Source organism: Motacilla alba, chromosome 1A (assembly GCF_015832195.1).
Source record: "Motacilla alba alba isolate MOTALB_02 chromosome 1A, Motacilla_alba_V1.0_pri, whole genome shotgun sequence".
Taxonomy (NCBI): domain Eukaryota; kingdom Metazoa; phylum Chordata; class Aves; order Passeriformes; family Motacillidae; genus Motacilla; species Motacilla alba.
In genome coordinates this window covers 8,928,910-8,948,477 of record NC_052031.1, presented here as the reverse complement: position 1 = coordinate 8,948,477, position 19,568 = coordinate 8,928,910, and the positions used below count along the sequence as shown (strand labels likewise).

At 39.3% G+C, this 19,568-nt stretch overlaps 1 protein-coding gene across 5 annotated transcripts in view; it reads right to left on the bottom strand.

Annotated features, from left to right (window-relative positions):
* SEMA3A (semaphorin 3A) overlaps window positions 1-19,568 on the bottom strand; it is a 322,842-nt gene that overhangs the window by 161,443 nt on the left and 141,831 nt on the right. For 2 of the 5 annotated variants that reach the window (XM_038153363.1, XM_038153362.1), the window contains exon 3: window positions 3,953-4,150. In XM_038153363.1, coding sequence (XP_038009291.1) covers window positions 3,953-4,064 — 112 coding nt within the window. In that variant the 5' untranslated portion in view covers window positions 4,065-4,150. Of the gene's footprint in view, window positions 1-3,952; window positions 4,424-4,709; window positions 4,857-18,128; window positions 18,173-19,568 lie in introns of those variants that run through there. The other 3 variants (XM_038153364.1, XM_038153360.1, XM_038153361.1) reach the window with 3 other exon arrangements.

Sequence of the window (19,568 nt, the reverse complement as noted above, 5' to 3'; positions counted from 1 at the left end):
ACTATAGCTGGTCCCATCTCTGTTTGTGCTGTTACCTCCCCATACAGAGGACAGAAAAAGAAAATACTAAACAATAAATGATACAAGAAATCCATCTGGAGTTAAGGTCATATTTATTGTTTTAAACTTTGCACACTCAACTTGATCATCATCTTTCTGAGAACTCTGTGCTCAACAGGAGTTTCCTGAACAGAATGTGTGACCTGGTGACACAATATAGAGACTTAAAACCAACATCAGAATTGAAGTCAATGATATTAGAAAAAACACACACACACAAAAAAAGCAAGAACAAAGCCCCCTAGCCCCCTACACTCTTTAAGGGAAGATTCTTTTTCTTTTGATACATCAACAATGACATTTCTTGTTACCCTACTATAAGGACACAAAGTCTTTGAAGGACACAAGAAGAGGAGGTCAATGGTTGAAGAGCTCAACTGAGCTTTCAGTTTTATGGCTGGTTTTACCACATTTAGGCTATGATCCAGCATTTAGTGACTTTAATGAACTTTGGATCAGGTTTTTAATCATATTAATTCCTTCTGACTGAAATAAGGAGATGAGTATCATCTGAGCAAAACCTTTCCAATCCAGGTACAAAGATGAAAGTGCTTGGAAACTTTATAAAGTACAGGGCAAAACCCAGAAGCTACTGAACAGGAGCTTCACCACAGATTTCAAGCGGACAAGGATTTCCCTACTGCTGTCCTCAAATTTCCTTTCTTTAATATGCCAGCAGAATCCAGGTGATGTAAACCAAATAGTCAGCACTCTGTTTCACAATAGAGAGAATCTTTTCAGATCACAGATGTGGCCTTAACATATGCATTGACACACTTTCTCTGCCATTTCCTATCCACATCATGCCCCATAGGATGCTTCTAATCTTCTGCAAGACTGAATGATAAGAAGTTAAGAGGAAGTAAGAACTGGAGTTCACCAAAACGTCTGTCCAGCAGCAGGGAAAAGGCAGAACTAATACTAGGCCTTTGAAAGCAAGTGACCATAGGAAATCAAGGTTGGCAGGGATTTAACCCTTCATGAGTCATTTTGCTAACTTTTAAAGCAAATGCCTGAGCTTTTTAATCATGTTTGACATCTAATTAGTTGAGACAAACAAGAAGTTAAAATACATCCTTGATTTTCTTTTGAAATAAAGCACTGACAATTAGCTCCAAGGTATTTGTTTAGCGCAACAACAAGCATACATCTTAAAAGAAAGCACAATGACAGTCACAGAAAAGTGAAGTCATCTGGGTCATTCTTTTCACCCTGCATATTTAGGGGTTTTTTTTGCAATATTGTGAGTTTATTTTACTCCACCATATCATCTTACTCAACCTCTCTTCATGGAGATGAGGAATGGGTAAGTGAGTAGCTTCTTTTCCCACTTGCAAGCAGTTTAAATAGAGATGAATCACTTGGTATCACATAGTCACATGGCGGTGAAGTATATCCAGAGAGATAAGTATTAGCATGTGAGGTATTCTGTCAGTGCCTAGAAGATGTATCTTCAATACCCACAGCGCTCAACGATGTTCCTACGCAAGGTGTTAACATTGATCTGTGCACTGAGCACTGTGCTGGAAGCAAAATTTGTCTGGAAAAGCACCAGCTGACAAGGCTTAGTCTTCCCTGACTAATAATGATATCCCCATACCTGGGGATCAGTGCAGCATCACTCTCCTATTGACCTGGCCAAGCCTTTACACCAGTACTCAACATTAAGTATGCGAGCCGTCCGATCTGATTTTTAGAGTTACACGTTTGAAGTCAAACATGTGAATCAAAGGCTACAGTGTGAATTCCTGTAAATCTTCAGACTTCAACTTGCTTTGGATTAAGTGCACATTAGCTGTCTTCACTAGATAGGAAACAGGGTTGCTCGCCATTTGAACACATTTTTGTTGCACAATGACCCACCGTACCATTAAAGAGTTTTGATGTTCAACTCAGTTTCCTGTTTTGCTCATACAGGACTGACCATACAGCAAAATTTGATATCTGATATTTTAAAAAATGAAAATGAGACTCTTTACCCCCGCAAGAGCAGAACTGCAAAACAACCAATAGAGTAGCAAAATATTTTTTAAAGGGTCCATAGATACAGCACCACTGGGGTGGAAAAAAAAAAAAAAAAAACTAAGACAAAAAAGCGACAGGGAAAAAAGAAAACCACCATCAGTCACATTTGGCAACTCTTTGAAATTAGTTTCAGTGCATTTAGCCAATACGAGCAGGGGTAGCAGACTTGAGCCATAGATAAACTTTAAAAGGTGAAAAAAACCCCAATAATAATTAAGTAGCCATTAAACTCCTTTACAGGATATTTTTATAACATTTATGCTTCTGTGTACTAATCTGAGTTTCAATATGACTGTAGAAGTTTGGAAGCAATTAAGAGTTTTTTAATGAGTTTTCTGACATGACATGTAGTTACTGTAGAAGCTTTCTTTAGACTCCATTACTCAAAAAAACAAATTTTGTGTTAAATACAATTTTTTTCCTCATTAACAGACTCTGAACCCCTTAAACTGTTCTTTTCATTTATATATTTTCAAGTTTAAATACACATAAATATGCACATATGTGTTCTTTAAGAAAACCCGGCACATGCATTTATTTCCCACAAAGCATCCAAGTTTTGCAGGTGCTTAATTCTTTATTTCATCTGGGGTGTGAAATGACGCCTGCCCTGTATCTGAGAGGACTTTCCCCCCTCTCATTTGCAGCACGAGAAAGATGAAAAAAGAAGGAAAACGTATTTCTACTGGCAAGAGATGTACTGACACTATGCTATAAACTGAGATTGACATCTATGACCAGGCATGCACACACATGTTCTCTTTTTCCCTCTGCAGAAGCAATGTGTCATTTTTCCTCTTTCCTTTCAGAACCGTAGCTGCAGCTCCTTCTCTCAGCCATCAATAATCTAAGAATTATGGGGAGGCAGCTCTTCAGAGAGATGTGTATGTACCTAGGTGTACAGCTCTCCGTTTAAAAAAAATACTCTACAGCTCTTACATTTTAAACTTCTTTCCCAGTTGTACATTCCCCAGATTTAATGAATTGTTCTGAAAATGTACTTAGAGTGGAACTATGCTGATAAAGAGAAGAGCCTGTCTACTTCACTGTTCTCCTTTAATACTGGCACAATTATACAAAAGTTAATTACTGACAACTGCAGTGTGAGTGGCATTACACAATTTCAAACATAAACGTAATCTCACAGCTCTCTTTCTTCAGTTACACCTTCCCTGTGATCTCTAATGACACACATCAGACTACACCGAAAACAACCCTGGTTCAAATAAATCGCACTGCATTAAACATCCATAGGCAGCATTTTCTGGTGCCTAGAAGTCCTCTCCTCCTTTTCTGGACTGATCTGTTCCTTTCAGTTTATAGTTTCTTGGCAAACCCACCATCTACTGCTTATGTTAGGCATCTGATTGTCAGATTTGTACAAACTGAATATTCATGACTTGAAAATTAACCACTTCATGACTAAAATATAAAATAAAAAGATATATATATACATAAATCTTTATCCATTCCATGATGCTTAAAGCAGATCTGAAATTGTGGCTGCACTGCACGCTCAGCACGGGGGAGGTGAGCCGGGTGGCCAAACGCGACTCATCGTTTTGAAGAGTAAAGTCCGGTGAAATAGCACAAGACTGAAAAAATGCTCTAACAGGGATCAGCACGATCCGGAGTCCTCGTCTGCAATCGCAACTAACTCTTCTTTGTCTGGGTTTAAACTGCCTGGTACCGACCGCAGCACGGAGAGGCTTTTTAAGAAAATGTTTTCAGGAATTTCTTCTAATGTCAGTTTCCCCTTTGGAAAATAAGGAAGAGCAGTGAGGAAGGTGAGGAGGGAGAGAGCGACGGGGCAAGGAGAAAAGAGGTTCGGAGGAGAACAGAGAATAAGAGAGACCAACAGACTTACCTTTATACGATAATTTGAGCCTTGGCACATTATTCTTCACATGCTGGCAGTTGACTCTTCCTGCTAGTAATACTCCCAAGGAAAGCAAGGCAATCCCCCTGAGCCAGCCCATGCTGCAGCAGCCACTGTAGGGTCCCCGCCAGCCGCAGCCGTGGCGCTCCCCGTCCTGCCGGGCGCCGCCGGGGAACTTCAGGCAACCTGGGGAGCGGAGGTAACAGGTGATGGGGGTGGGCTCCGCTCCGCGCCCGCCGCGCCCCGACGCCGCTGCCGCCGCTGCCGCCCCGGCCCCCCGCTCGCCGCCGCCGCCGCCGCCGGGGCAACTTGGAGCCCCTCTCACGCACACGCCGCGGGCCGGAAAGGGAGGCAGCCCCCGGGCGGGAGCGGCGTGCGGCGGGGGGGCGGCATGGTGCGGGCGGCGGCGGCGGCGCGGGCCGGGGGCAGGGGCCGGGGCCGGGCCGGGCCGGGCCGGGGCGGGCCCCGCTCCGCTCCCCGCGCGGCGGGCGGGTCCCGGCGGCGGGGGCGGCCCCGCGCTCCCCGCGCTCCGCCGGGCGCGGGGGACACCGGCGCTGCCCGCGCTCCCGGAGCGCCTGACAATGGGAGCGCCGGCAGGCGCGACCCCCACCCCCAGCCCCCCTTCCTTCCCCGGCTGTCACAGCACATGCAAGGAGCTTAAAAAAAAAAAAAAAAAAAAAAAAAAAAAGGGAAAGAAAAAAAAAAAAATAGAAACACATCGCGGCAGAGATGAGAGAACAGAAACCTCCGCTCCGCCGCGCTTGGGGAAGGCACGGAGCTAGACATTTCACCAGCTGTTTCATGTCATTGTCCAGGTTGTTCGGCTTGGTTTTGCTTGGTTTGGGTTATTTGGGGTTTGTTTGTTCGGCTGTTCGGGGTTTTTGGAGTTTTTTTTTTTTAAGCCATTTTGCAGTTCTAATCAAAAGATGCACGTCTCACTTTAAAAACAACAACAGCACAACACAGCCCACGACGTTGCCACCCACTTAAATAACAGCTCCTGCCCATAGCGTAATCCTCTTCGGGTTGTTCCCAGTTAAAAACAAGTAACAAAATCTCCCATCAGCGTAACTTTACCACTGAAGCTTTTAAAGCCTTGTTAGGGAAGGTTGCTTTAACCTCCCTCCCTCCCCACCTCCAGCACTACTTCAATTCAAGAAAAGAAATTCCTAGTAAAGCCCACTTCAGCAATCAGTTCAAGACATGGACAGGTCTATAGGGGCTCATAAATTACACAGGAGTATTCTCTGAAGTGTTTTTACAAGTTGAAAATGTTCCAAACCTTCCAATTTCTAGGACTGTGTGATTATTGTAGTATATTTTTGTGCAATTAAACTAGATAAGGATTTTTTTGTTTGTTTGTTTAGACAAAAGGACACAAAGAATCCCCAGAGGTCTTTAAGGAGGTGTAAATACAAACATATAAGCAAACTCGAGCTCTCCCCTCCCACATATCTGAACAAACCCCTTCTAGTCAGTGGTGGTTTATTAAAATCACCATTCTGTGCTGAATATTAATGTAGCGTGTATTTTGGAATGTAATGTCTTACACAGATATGTACCCTGTGTTACATTCCTAATGCAGTATTGACAGAAACACTGGCAATCGACCTTTGTAAAACATTGGCATCATCAAAGTGTGATGACCCCTCTGTATGTCATTCTACAGTTTTCCAGAGCACGGGAGTGCCTTATGGTGACAGAGTCTATGGCGTTTCACAGGGAGTCTCTTCCTTCCTTTTACCACTATTTACTGTGGTTTAAAAACCAGTTATCTAGTCCCACTGATGGTGACCACACTACACGCTGAATTACACAAACACAGCATGTGTTCAGACCTAGCTGCTAAACCAGCATTCAGGAGATAGTTTTCAATTTAGAAGTGAAGTTCATAGTTGAAAAAGCGGGTGTCAGTATAGTTCTAATTAAAATGTAAAGACTTGTGCAGAACAAGGCTTGGTACTATGGTAAAACAAGGGCTAAAATTCTGTCATTGCTGCTTTCATTGCTTGATATTCACACACCAGTGGAAAAGAAGGGCCTTTTTCCCTCTCCTTTTTAACAAATTCTTCTGCTTCCTGAGCTTAATTCATTAATCCTGTGGCATTGTATCTGCCAGATTCAGCAATTCCATTGATCAGCAGCATTGTTAGGAAAAGAAAATAAGAAATAATGTTGATTTTGGTCATTCCCACACTTGTTATCCTGAGCATTTTCATGCTCCGGGCAGTGGATTAGAGCTCCAAAATGACAAGAGACGCCTGTCTGTTTTCCATGGATTACTTGCTACAGACATTCACTCTGCAAAGGAATTCATGTCACTTTGAGATTATTTGGAGAATTGGCCTAATGAATTATCCTTTTGTATTGAGCAAACAATTAGAAACAAAACACAAAAGATGCACCATATTCAAGACTTTATAAAGCACATCATTTTACAATGATGTTGTTACACTCAATTTACTTCTAGTTGCATAAAGAAGGCACAGCTACTTCTTGTTTTCTTATAAGAAGATAACACAAAGCTAAAAACCTATCTTTCTCATGTAGAATGAAAGTGCAATACTCCAGACTATTTTACATCAATCAAATAAACAAACCCCAGTTAATATATATTTTCTCCAGATAACATATGGATTGGATACAATGAACTCTAGCTTATCCAAGATTGCATCTGAGAAATATGATACAGCATTATTTAAGGAGGGATGACAGAGACTTTTTACATCCTTCACATGAGAGACCACTCACTTTTTGCCTTCCTCTGTGGGATATGACAGTCCAAAGACATAGAGAAGGGTAAAACCTGATCCTTCTGCTATTTAGCTCTAAGTAGTGCTAATCAGCTAGTCAGGAGAGCATATGCTACACCCCCTTATAAGGAGAGGGGCAATGGCAGCACTTCAGTGGTGCTTGAAGAGGCTTTATATCTCACAGGCACCCATTGCCATATGGTGCTTCTGCCAAGGCGAAACTGGGCTCTGCTTGGAAGGAATGACTTGGCCAACGCTCTTACAGCCAGTGCCAGAAACGTCAACTCTGGGAATTTAGGGTGGGCAACAACTCACTCTCAAATAACAATCTATTCACCTTTTTTCTTTGGTCTTTTTAAAGCGATCTAGCTGCTGAATTTAGAGAGAGGCAAAAAAGTAAAACCCAAACTTTCTCAGTTCTTCAGATAATACCCTTAGCCCCTGAAGAAATGAATACCACTGTTATTAGCTTAATGAATTTTTCTATTATTGGGAAGCAAGTTCAAAAGGAATAACAGTTCTTCTGCATGTTTTCCCATATTTGTTGCAGATTTTATTTTCTGTAATGGTATTTATAAGACATTCTATATAGTGTTTTATGTTTCAAACCCCAGATAGGCCCTTGTGAGGTCTGTTTAACATTTCTGCTCTCATGCTGTGTTGCATTATGATTTGGAGGTTTTTTTATGCCACCTTCCAATATGTGCAGCAACTTCACATTGATAGATCTCACAAAAAGTTATACTTGGATGGTTCTGGGCTTTTACTGTTGACCATCCATGCAGAATTACTCTAACAATCACTTACAATTTGGCATCGTTTGGGGCTTCTCATTACTCAGAAATAGTGTTACTTGACTCATGATTACTCCAAACTTTGCTGCTTGCTGTGATTTTTATGCTTAGAAGCTCTTGAAAGCTTAACTGCTCTAAGAAAGTCGTTAGTGAGCTTTAGAAATGTACTTCTGTTTTCAGGATTGTTTCCTGTGTTTTGGATGAGTCATTACTTGTTTATATGGATGTGACCAGGTCCTTCTCAAAGCTACACAGGAATTACCAGAATCCAGTTTTGACACTTGGTACTAATCCAGTAATCTTCAAGACAAAGCTTTCTTGGGTTGAGTGTGCTATTTCTAGCTAAAATCAGAGAAAAAAACGAAACTTTTCATTCTGCATCTGATTGCTAAAAACTTCCTTAGAGAGCACACTCATGCAGGAAATGTGAAATCTTCTCAGATACACTCCCTGCTATTTTTGTCTATAGCAGGTGAATTGCTTGATAAGCAGAATGTTTACAGTTCTGCAAAGGGTCCCTTTGAAATTCTCCAACTGTATATCTAATGGTTCTCTGAAAGTGCTTTCAAATAACTGAATCATTATTGGTCCAAAAGGAGTCTTAGTCTAGAAAACAATCTTAAGTGCATTTTTCATTTGATGTGTGAGAGACCCAGAGTGCAACGTCACAACCTAACGGCTTCAGAAGCAAAATATCTTGTAAGAATATCCAAACATCATCTACCATATTTTACTCCTATGTCACAGGCTGCCACTCTGTCATGTGGGATGCTACAAATTTATTGTGGGAACATATTAGAAACACGGTGAACAAGAATGTTTAGAAAAAATCCTTTTGGGCATATGAAATGGGTTGTTTTTCACACAGTTTCAGTGCATGCACCTGCTAATGGAGTAAAAGGATCATCAAGTGGCGCTGCGAAAAAAACAACAATGCAGAGGAACTTTGGTTGTTGGCCTCTCTCCTGAAGGAAACATGTCATGAAGCTCTACCTCTGAAGTTCAAGTCCTTTGCCTATGTAAGACAAGAATCTAAACCTGGAATCTATTTTATATGAAGCTAATCACTGACACAGTTGTTCTCTTTCTCTCATGGAAGAAAAAAACCAAAAAGGAGGAAACCTATAAAAGGCCTATACAGGGAAGAAAAATGCTTCTGATAGCCAGACCTGCTGAACTGGATATCAGCTATTATTTTTACGGTGTTGATGATTATCACATTATCTCGAGTGTTTATAAGTATGTGTTTCCACCTTTTTTTTAGGGGATTTAAAATTCTGTTGAGTGGCACTTTTTGAGTTCTGAAGAAATCACAGAGCAAAGTTATTTAAAAATGCATCGGCAAAAAGAGATGTGCAGGTGTAGAGTTTAAAATTTTCTGAAACTGGAGTTGCCAAAATCACAGGCTTGCATTTAGATCTGGAAATATTCTTACGTTTGGAAGTCTAGACATGTCTTTTCCCAGCTTTCCCTTGGGCTATGTTGCATTTGGTAGCCTTATTCAAATCTCCTCAATCTACATAAATCCATAACATTTCTTATTATTGAATGTGATTGGGTTGCTAACCACACCAGTCAGTGTCTGCATTCTCTCAATAACACTGTGTCTTACCATCTTGTCACAATCAACTTTTCCTTCATTTCTCAGGACTAATGAGACTGTACTCTGTGTGATACTAGTACTTTTGGCAGCATAAATGGGATCTGTATCAGTATGATGTGTTTTATTCACAATGCATTCAGGTCTATTAAACACCTCATTAAATTCTTCAAAAATATTCTTTGCATCCTGTTCTGTAGACAGGTTATATGCCTGTCTGAACAGCAACTTTTTCAGATTGCTCTTCAAACCTAAACAAATCTTTTCTATTCCCTTGGCCTCTACTGCCTGATGTTCATCTCAGACACAGATGTACAGCACCTGTGATATCCAGAGCCACGGTAAGAAACCCACCTTAACAGCTCAGTGCCAGGCATGTGACTTCAATAAGAGTTACAAAAAGTTTATTTTCCCCAATTCCTGGTATGGGTCGGTAGCTTCTGTTTTCAATGGGTTAAGTCCAGGGTACTCATGCAAATTGAACAAAACTTCCAAGTCTTTTAACTTCCAAGCACAGAGACTTCTGTCCTTCTAATTGCTTATGTTTATTGGCCGTTGGGCCTTCACTGAGGAAATACAGTACATATGTTTTTTTTTTACAGGAGATGAGGGAAATGCAAAAAAAATTTGATGTTCTAATCCTTCAGAAAAAAAAGCCAATTCAAGAAAAATCAAGGGGAAGGGAAAAGGTAAAGGGAAAATCAAAGAAATAGCAGCTTGCTGGGGGAAGTCTAATCAAGCTGGAAGGTCTCCTCCCAAACGACCAGCTGCAGAATCACTTGTTTCTCTATCTCAACAGATTTAATGGTTGGTGGATCTCTGAAGAGGTAGCTTATAAACCAGTTCTGTCCTTTTCTCTACTAGTGGCTACAACTTGCTAGGTGTATTCACACAAATGCATTACACATTCAGCTACTTTGGCCTTCAAATCCAATTTTGGCTTTTATCACCCGTGTTTTTTCCAAATTGGAACTACTGGCAATGCATAAAATATTTTCCTGCACAAAACCCAACAAAACACAATTTTATGATCAGAAAAATAAGACATAAATAAGGTCAGGATTTTCTGCTTGTCTTTGAAAGTCGTCTTCTGTTCTGATTTGCATCTTTTGGTCCCTGTGCACCTTTCAAGGTTTCATCCCAAGGGATTTCCTCAAGGCCACACACTGAGACGTTAACATGACAAGAAATTGATCCCGCATTTCTCATGTACTCTACCAACAGCCACATCCTTCCCTCTTCATTTGTCACAGTATGCAAGTCATTCCTGTCAACCCCAAAATTCCCTCCTTATCACTCCATATACAGAAAATCCCCAGCTCTATTGTATCTGGGATCCATCATGGCCAACCTTTTGGCCCTGTGTAATTTTGCTTAGTTACATTTAGTGCCAATCATCAAAGGCTTGAAAGACACAACACTGTTTTTTGTGCCACCCATTCATCACAGGTTTTTAAATAGTCCAGGTGAATTGCAGCAAACCACAAACTGCAGGCATGTGCAGCATCTGCTAAGATCATAATTCTTTTCTGGAACTTCCTTCTATTTTTTTTTTCTTCTTGTGCTGACTGGTTCATTGGTCAATGACAAACATTCAAACCCAACAAAAATGTAACCACCAACTGCCATCTTCATATATATTCCCTATTTGATTTTCTAGACTGGAAAACTTTTTTTATGAAGATGCTTTTTTTCATAAACAAATTGCAAGTCAGATTCTGTTGAATAGAACCTGTGGGTGCAAATTTGTCTTTGGAAGATCAAATAATATCACACAAACATAGGGGCTAAAGAGTCAGTTTATGGCTTCTAATTCCAAAACTGATAGGTATTTAATCACTGCTCAGATAACCTGTGGAAACTGGGAATGGTAAGTAAACTGTGATAGCTTAGGAAAACTTGGTTGAGCTTTCAATAATTTGACCTCTGGGAATGCTTTTAGAGTCAGCACTATGTACAAATGTGTGCTAGAAGAGGAGAGAGGGGAATTCAAAGAAAAACAAGCTCTAAGAAAGCATTAACTAACTCTCTTTCCCTGTCTGAATCCCCCGTGAATAGGGATTTCAGCAGGGGACGGGAACTTTATCCCTCCTCTAGATTGCATTTGTAACTATTTCAGAAAATCTTTACACTACATTATTTTTCTATTTGCTTTTCTTACATCAGACTTCATGATATTTTAGGCAGGTAGATACAGACATTGGAAAGAAAGATTCCTTCTCTCTCCTGAAGTGTTGAAATCCAAAACAAAGTTAGGATGGAGCTGAACCAGTCAGTCACATAAATCTTGTTTGTGGAAATCCAAACCTAGGTTGGACACATGCACATACATTTACCATAAGAGCAATTTTCTAGGAAAATGGCAGAAAACTCATCTTGATTTCTGTTTCTCAGAAATTCTAGAAATACTTCAGATACTTTGGTACTGTGATGATTGTATGTGCACATAGAGAGAATAACTACAAAGAGCATAAGGTATTAAAACAAACATCCCTGACTCCACAATGAGGATTTATACACCAGTACTTAGTCTTGGAGAAAGTATAGTCAAACCCAAGTCCAAACAATTGCAGTGCTCCTTCCTCTTTTCTCTGCAGGCAGGATATGAAGCTGCTCAGAACTCCCTGGAGCATCTCACCCTGTGAGTGGGGACTAACCATAGTGGTAGAGGTGTAAAAGTGGCAAAGGAAGGAGAACATATGGCCAGATGTAGGGAGGAAGGCTGCACCAAGCCAGCCTGACACCTTGTTTGAGATCATATGATAATGGAGCTCTGCTGACACTGTGTAACATCTTCTTGCTCTCTCAAAGCCTGCCCTCTTCCCTTTAACTGAGGAGAAGGAAAGACAAAGATTCTGGTACTGCCAGTAAATATTTCCTATAACAGTGGAAATTCTTAATTCTGGACCAGAATTACCTACTTAACAATACCTTGGTGACTTGTGATCAGACTAGGAAGGAAAAAATTATGTGCTAATAAGCCAGCTTCTCTGTTGATGCAAAGTAATTTAATTAAAAAATATGTTATATTATACCAAAATAGTAATGGAAAAAGGCTGGACTCATATAGGCATACTATGTATATATGTACACTATGTATACCTATAAATAAATAAATAAATAAATAAATATGTAATATATGTATTTATATACATACACATAAAGACAATACATGTTCCATATTGGTAGTAGACCATAATTAGCATAATTAGCCATTTTCATTTCCCCCAGCACTTTACAATATCTCAAAGATTAATCTCTCAGATTTTCTTTTTTGCTGTTTTCTTTCTTTCTGTTTAAATCTTATAACATCATGTATACCTTTCATGAATCTCTCAGCCAAATTCTTAAATATCTTAATTCTTTCTTGAAGTTTTATCTATCAATTTTTAAAATTATAAATGTGTCTGTGAAGATTGCTTTTCTTCTATATTTTCTTTCTTTTTTTTTTTCTTATTGTTTGTCTCTACCTTCAAGTGAAATAGAACACAAAATATGTTCATAAAGACAAAAATTCCATTGTTTATACTGATCAGCACAGACTAGGCAGTGAGGGGAAAAAATTGAAGCATCTGTTGAATACAAATGAAGGCAGCAGGTTGGTGTGTGAGTTCTTAGGCTCTGAAGCTACTTGTCATTTGCTTTTAATGACTGAAACCTCACTCTGCTCCTCTCCCCCTCCACCACAGGGTAAAGTTAAAGAAAATACTGTCAGTCCAGGAAGGTTACTTTACATGAAACTGCAAAATGTGATGTGTGCAAAAACTCAGTCTTTACCCATTTGCAGCAATGTTCCATGTCAGACTTATGTTTGACAATGGCAATTTTGTTCTAAACACACCCTTTTAGCTGCTGATCAAGAGCCTTGAAACTACTTCTGTGATGTGGCTAACAGGGAACACTGTGCCTAGAATTAGTGTCCTTAAAGGTTTTATTGTGGTGGCAGACCTGACTGCTAGGAGAGTTGCCTTGTGCCCAAAAGGTCTATTTTGTGCTTCAGCAATAGGGGCTTTCACAATAAATTGTGAAATTTGGAAGGACAACAGGAAAAAAAACAGCACTCCATACTTCAAATGAATCTTGCTTCCCATTTTTCTTCCAAAGTGTTGAATGATACATGGCATCATGTGATGTGTGCTAATTCTCCCTTCTTTATTTTGAAGGGAATAAATGGGTTCTATTTTTGAGAAAATGTATTAAAGCCAAATTTTACTGTCAGTTACCCTGATGTCAGTCCCTAGCAAAACAATTTAAATGCAATTCCTCTGGATTCACACTGATGTAACGGAGAGCAGAATGTGGTGCTTGAAAAAGCAGCTGTCACCTTATGGAAAACTTATGAAATATCTTATTTGGAAACAAGCACTCTTCTGTGCAGTTTATTTCCCTGTACTTCTTTTCTTCAGTCATTTTTTTCTGAAGACAGTGTTTTAAAACAGAATCACTGTTGTTTCCTAAGAATTTGTCTGCTTCTGCACTTATTCCCCACCTGACATCATAATCCTCTTGGTTGTGATATAATAATCATTTTTACAATGACCAATTGTGATTCTACAAGCTGGGCTTAAAATCTGATCCAAAAAATGCCTTTTACTCTGATATCTTACATAACGTCGTATCAAATTTTGTCTCAAGAGATAATAATTTCAACCAAGTGACATCAATTAAGTTTTCATACAAGGGAGTGGTACACTTGGTATAACTCCCTAGAGGTAAATTCCTCCAGACTTCACAGTTTTATGATTTGACCTTTAAAAATATTTCCACTTTCTGCCCAATGCTTGGTGATAGAAGTGTAATGATTCTGTTGAAGAAGAAAACATTACATATACAGTTCAGTCCAGTCTCCCACAGGAGTTAAAATTTGCAACAAACAGAAGCTTAAGGAAAGGAAAATCAAATGCAAATATATTTCTCATGAATTGTTCAATGCATTTCAGATACCATAGTGATTTATATGAATAACTTGAAAAGCAACATCCTTCTTGACAAGTGCTGAGTGAGTACCCTTCTAAAGTTTGCAGTCTTACGTTTGAGGATACAGTTTCATCCTGTATTTTCACTCTGAAATTCAGTGGTTTCTCTGTTCATCCTACCATCTTTGGCAGCTTTAACTGGAGTTATTCATGGGTTTCAAATTATGCACATGGTTTGCTGGATCTGTGCCTATGTGTGTTGAAATTTTGTAAAGAGTAGGACAGAGAGCACAATCCAGAATCAGGGAGAGCCAAATTTTCTTCTCTAGCGCACTTGAAACTTCAAGGAAGGACCTCTGGGAAAAATAGGTATCTAGGGGAGCAAGTTATCAGATGCTGCATAAACTAAACCTTACCTTCTTGATAGCTGATAGCAGTTGAAAATTGAAGACTGCTTAAATGTAAACCTACTGACTAACTCAGCTAGATACAGGACCAAGATTTCTAGAATCTCAGGCTTTGATGTGTAGGTAGACCATTATAGCAAGATTTGAACTGTAAATTATTTTTAACAAATATTAAACTCGGTTTGTTTAAAGGACTGAATTTCATTGTTTTCCCCTATAACATATATTTCTCAGGAAATTACTTCCTTAATTTAAATATTCTGGTTTTTTAGGACACTAAACATACAAATGAACACTTGAAAGAAGTAAACTAATACTTTGCTAATAGTTTCTACTGCAATTGTTATTTTAAACTTGTTATTTCTTATTAAAGATCTCAGAAGTTTCCACCCTTCCACGAGTTTTATCTTGCAAAATCAAGAGAACTCTGTGAAGGCCTGTGAAGGAGTTATTTTCTTCTTGGTAAGATGTCCTCTTATGGTAAAATGATCCATCCGGAGTGCCCAGCTATAGAACCGTTAAAGTAAATTTCTCTGTGCTATCATCCCCATGAAAGCCATGTGCACACAAGATGAGTCTCACAGACTAGAAGATGGATCTCTGATGACATGAATTAGTACATAGCATGTGTTGCTTTGGAAAACTTTGTTTCATATTGAATACTGGTTGATGATACTCTCCAGTAATATCACATTACGAAACTGATTATAAAAATACCGCAACCATATTATGGATAAAGTTATTATCCATTCTGTTTGCCACACCAATGCCTCACCATGCAAATCCATCCTAGATTTATTGACCGCAAATTATTGTATATGTGAAATAAATGAGTTGGAGAAAGAAGCATATCTTTATGGCTTTCAGCACATCTCCAGTGGAATCAGCATGAAAAATGCAAAAGCTATTTCACTAATCTCTTCCAACATTTTGTATCTGATACAGCCACTGCCTCAAAAGCCATATTTCTCCACTGATCGCGTTTTCCAGACTACTGAAATTAAGGTTTCAAAGTATATTTTAGGATAGAGATTAAGTTGTTCACTTGTTTGTGTGTTTCCTCTTTTTTTTAACATATTATATAGTTCAATTACTGGAAAGGCAAAGTTTGAGATTGTTACTGTTGTTATTGCATGAAATTGATCTGGGCTCCAGCCAAACTCTAGTCTCATTCTTATTAAGGCAGAGACATTCAGATGAAAATTTAGATCCTTCTAATGAAATATACTGGAGGATTAAGTTACAAGTGCGAGGACGCATTACCTTATTTATCTAGTTGTGCTTGCACGATTTGCTAGGCCAGCCATTATGACAAATGCTCCTTACGCAATCTATTTTCAAGACTATTTCCATTAAAAGTAACATGATTGAGTGCACTGCTTTGCTCATAGTTGAGATATGCTCCTATGTTTATATCAAGCCAATTAAACTGTGTTGCTTTAAAGCAATAAAAGTGGTTCTGTTATTGCCACATGTTCTTCTCTGCCATTTTCAAGTCTGGAAACTAGGAAATAGTTTGCAAGTTTCTGTGCACGCTATTTCTTCCGCACAAATTTGACCTCAATTTTATCTTGCACTGATTTGTGTTATAAAACATTCTAGATCCTTTATGTGTGTGTGATCTAAAAAAGGTCTTTTCTTCCTAACATTTGGATTAAAGATATGCAAAGTGATACTATTATGTTTACTGTATTGTTATTTCAAGCATTTTTCTTGCTTATCATTATAATGGTTGTACCTACCATGTTACAGGTAAAAATCTCTGAGCAGCTACATTAAAACAATTTAGTTGCTGACAATCACATTATTAACATCCTCTTGCTGGCAGTTGAGAAATGTATTACATAGGCCTCCTTGACACATCTGCTCTTGTGCAATATGTGCCATCATCTTCAAAAGTATGTGTTAATTCTGAGTGCCTCCATCTGAACCAAATTAAAAGATCCTGAATTTGCAGGAAAATTGTCCTAAAAACTGTTTTTCATAGAATGTTACATTTGGAGCCAAATAAAGTTAGGTACCATTTCTGAAAACCTCTTGGAAAGCATTAATAGTGGGTCTAAATTTGGGGAATTAAGGTATTTAAAATTCTGTCCTATGGGGTCTCTATATGCAGGCAGATAAATAAGTAAGAGTCTTCTTTTCAATATCTGAAATCAAAATCAACATATTTCTCTATGGTCTTTTGGTACCTTCTGTGGAAACCTTTGCATTCATAAGTTTCCTTGTGTGGGGTTTGTGAGACCCCACCTGGAGTTCTGCATCCAGCTCTGGGGTCCTCAGCACAAGAAGGACACAGATTTGTTGAAGCAGGTTCAGAGGAAAGCCAAACAGATGATTAGGGTGGTGGAGCGCCCCTCCCATGTGGAAAGGCTGGAAGGATTGGGATTGTTCACTCTGGAAAAGTGAAGGCTCCAGGGAGACATTATTGCAGCCTTCTGGTACCTGAATGTGCTACCAGGGAACTGGAGAGGGACTTGTCACAAGGGTGTGTGGTGATAGGACAAGGGGGAATGGCTTTAAACTGAAAGAGGGTAGAGTTAGGTTTGGATGATAAAAAGAAATTCTTTATGATGACAGTGGTCAGGTGCTGGAACCTGTTGCCCACAAAAGATTTCAGATCCCTTCAAGGTGAGGTTGGATAGTGCTTGGAGCAACCTCGTGGAAAGGGTCCCTGCCCACAGCAGGTGCGTTGGAACTAGATGATCTTTTAGGTCCCTCCCAACCCAAACCATTATATGATTTTACCATTCATTCAAGCTAGAGCACCAAAGGCCTATTCAAAGCTAATTTCAGGTTGAAGCAAGACATGGAAAGATTTAGGGCATGGAGTTACATTCAAGGCCATCATGAGTATTTTTTCACCCTAAGTGGGGTGTAGCAAGCTCCTTTGAACATCCAGCTTTAATGGGACTAATATGACCTGCCTAGGAACAGCTCTGGATGTGTGGAAACAGACTGGAGCAGAACAGGTAGCTTAGTACATGGATAGTTATATATATGGGATTTTTCTGCCATACGGAGCATCCTAAGGCTACTCCACAGGTTGCATGTTTTGAGACTTAGGCTGTAGGGCTGAGGTACAGTGCTGTGTGACTGTGAGTTGTTATGAACATCTGATTATGTGAACACAGCCTGTGCTTAGCTCATGGTAAAAATGTGTGAGCTCATACCTCTGCCACCAATGCAAAAAACTCCTCTGGGTCTACTTTTGCCTCCACTGCATGGTAAGTATTCACTGCTGAGGCCTTACTCTTGTCAATGCAGCACAGTGCAGAAGCAATTTACCCATTGCTCAGAGTCAAGTTGGAAATCTAATCAGAAGCAGAAGGGAAGATGATGCAGAAAGGAATTGATAAAAATCCCCAAAACCTGGCTTTCTAAGTTCAGAGACCAAGTGGTGGGAAAAGAAATTGAAGCTCTTTCTGGAGAATGTTGTGGTTCGTACTGGCATTGAGCTGATATTTGTACTATATCCTGTACTATATATTTGTACTATATCCTGTACTATATCCTACATTCTCTAAGAGAAAAAAGTCTGAAAGAGACAGATTATGGGAAAAACAGAGATGAAGAAATTCTCCCATGAGATGCTATAAACTCAGACCAATGTGAGTATTCTATACATTGGTCCATCTTATGTCTCTGAGAATTCTCAAGTTGAGGGAGGAAAGCACTATGTCAGAGCACATACCTGTGAAGGAGAGGGCTGCTGCTGATACAGTGCTTTGTATACACCTAGAGAGTAAAGGAGAAAAAAGAGAGAAAGTGGGCATACATTTTTTACCAGCTACCATATTATTTTGCAAAAAAATCTATATTTGTGGGCCATAATCTGCTTCTGTCTCTGTCAAGAGCCCAGCTTTAGCCAGTGAAGACCTGACAGCAGATATCTACAATCATATAACAGTAAATGGAAAGCTTTGAACTCATTTGCTTGCATGAGATAAATAATTTTAGGAGACATAGTTAATGGCATACTTATCTTGTTCACAAGTGGAAGAGTTAGCTGTTATCCACTTCCGACTTGGGATTTTTACTACCACAGTTAGCATCTGATAAAAGCCGATTTCAGGAACCAAGGAAATTGTGTGAGAGAGAAAAGGAGGGTTTTGCCTCCTTCACATCAGTTGGAAGTTAGTGGACATGCTGCAATTTAATTTCAGCAATTTATGTAGAGACACCTCTCATTCCAGAAGGCAGCCTTTGTTATACACATGTAAAGGAGAATATCAGCAGTGTCTGGAACAAGACAGGTTAATGTACTGATAAAGAAATAACACAAACTTCACCTCAGAACAGCCAATAGTATGGGTTACAGATCATCAGTCAGCTAAAGAGTGTGGCCAAGGTAGATGGAGTTTATAATTTAAAGGATTTTACCCTGCTTTTTCTGTCACAACAATTCACTACAAAAAAAAATCTGTATAACACTGATTGTCAAAGGAGAAACAAAAACTGCACAAGCCTAAACACCATCTTATGCAGTATTAGCAGAAGGTGATGCATCCACGACACACTTAGTGAACGGGACAAGATTTAGTGTTTACACTGCTATCTGTATTTCTGCTGCTTCTTACTATGTACTTAAAAGGATGTGGGTAACACAGTGGGTAACTTCAGTGGGTAACAAATTCCCTTTCAAAAACTACCCTAGGTTCAGTGAATTTGTTTTTAGGAAGAACATTTCACGTACTCCATTTCACCTATTATTCAAAAGTAAAAGTGATTCCCCAGTATCTCAGGAGCATGAAGAGTCAGTTCAGGAGAAAAGAAAATCACATCTAGATTCTCTCTTTCTACTGTTACCACAGCTTTGTTTCTGCTCTGCATTTCTACTGGTCAGAGATAAACAGCCTTCAGCTCTAGGGAGGCAGATATTTTTTTTAAAAATCAACAATAAAGAACAATCTCTGTCTTCTTCCAACACCCTTTGTAATCGGGGTTGTTTCACTACAAATAAAATTTCTTAAGTACTAGTAGGAATTTAATCACTGTTTTTAAAGAGTTTTGTATGAATTTCAGCCTTCAGTTACCTGTGTTTAGAATGCATATGATATATTCTTTGTACTATCTCTTTAGCAGCAGAGCAAAATGCTGGGTGAATTATTTGCTATGAACTATGTAAATGTAA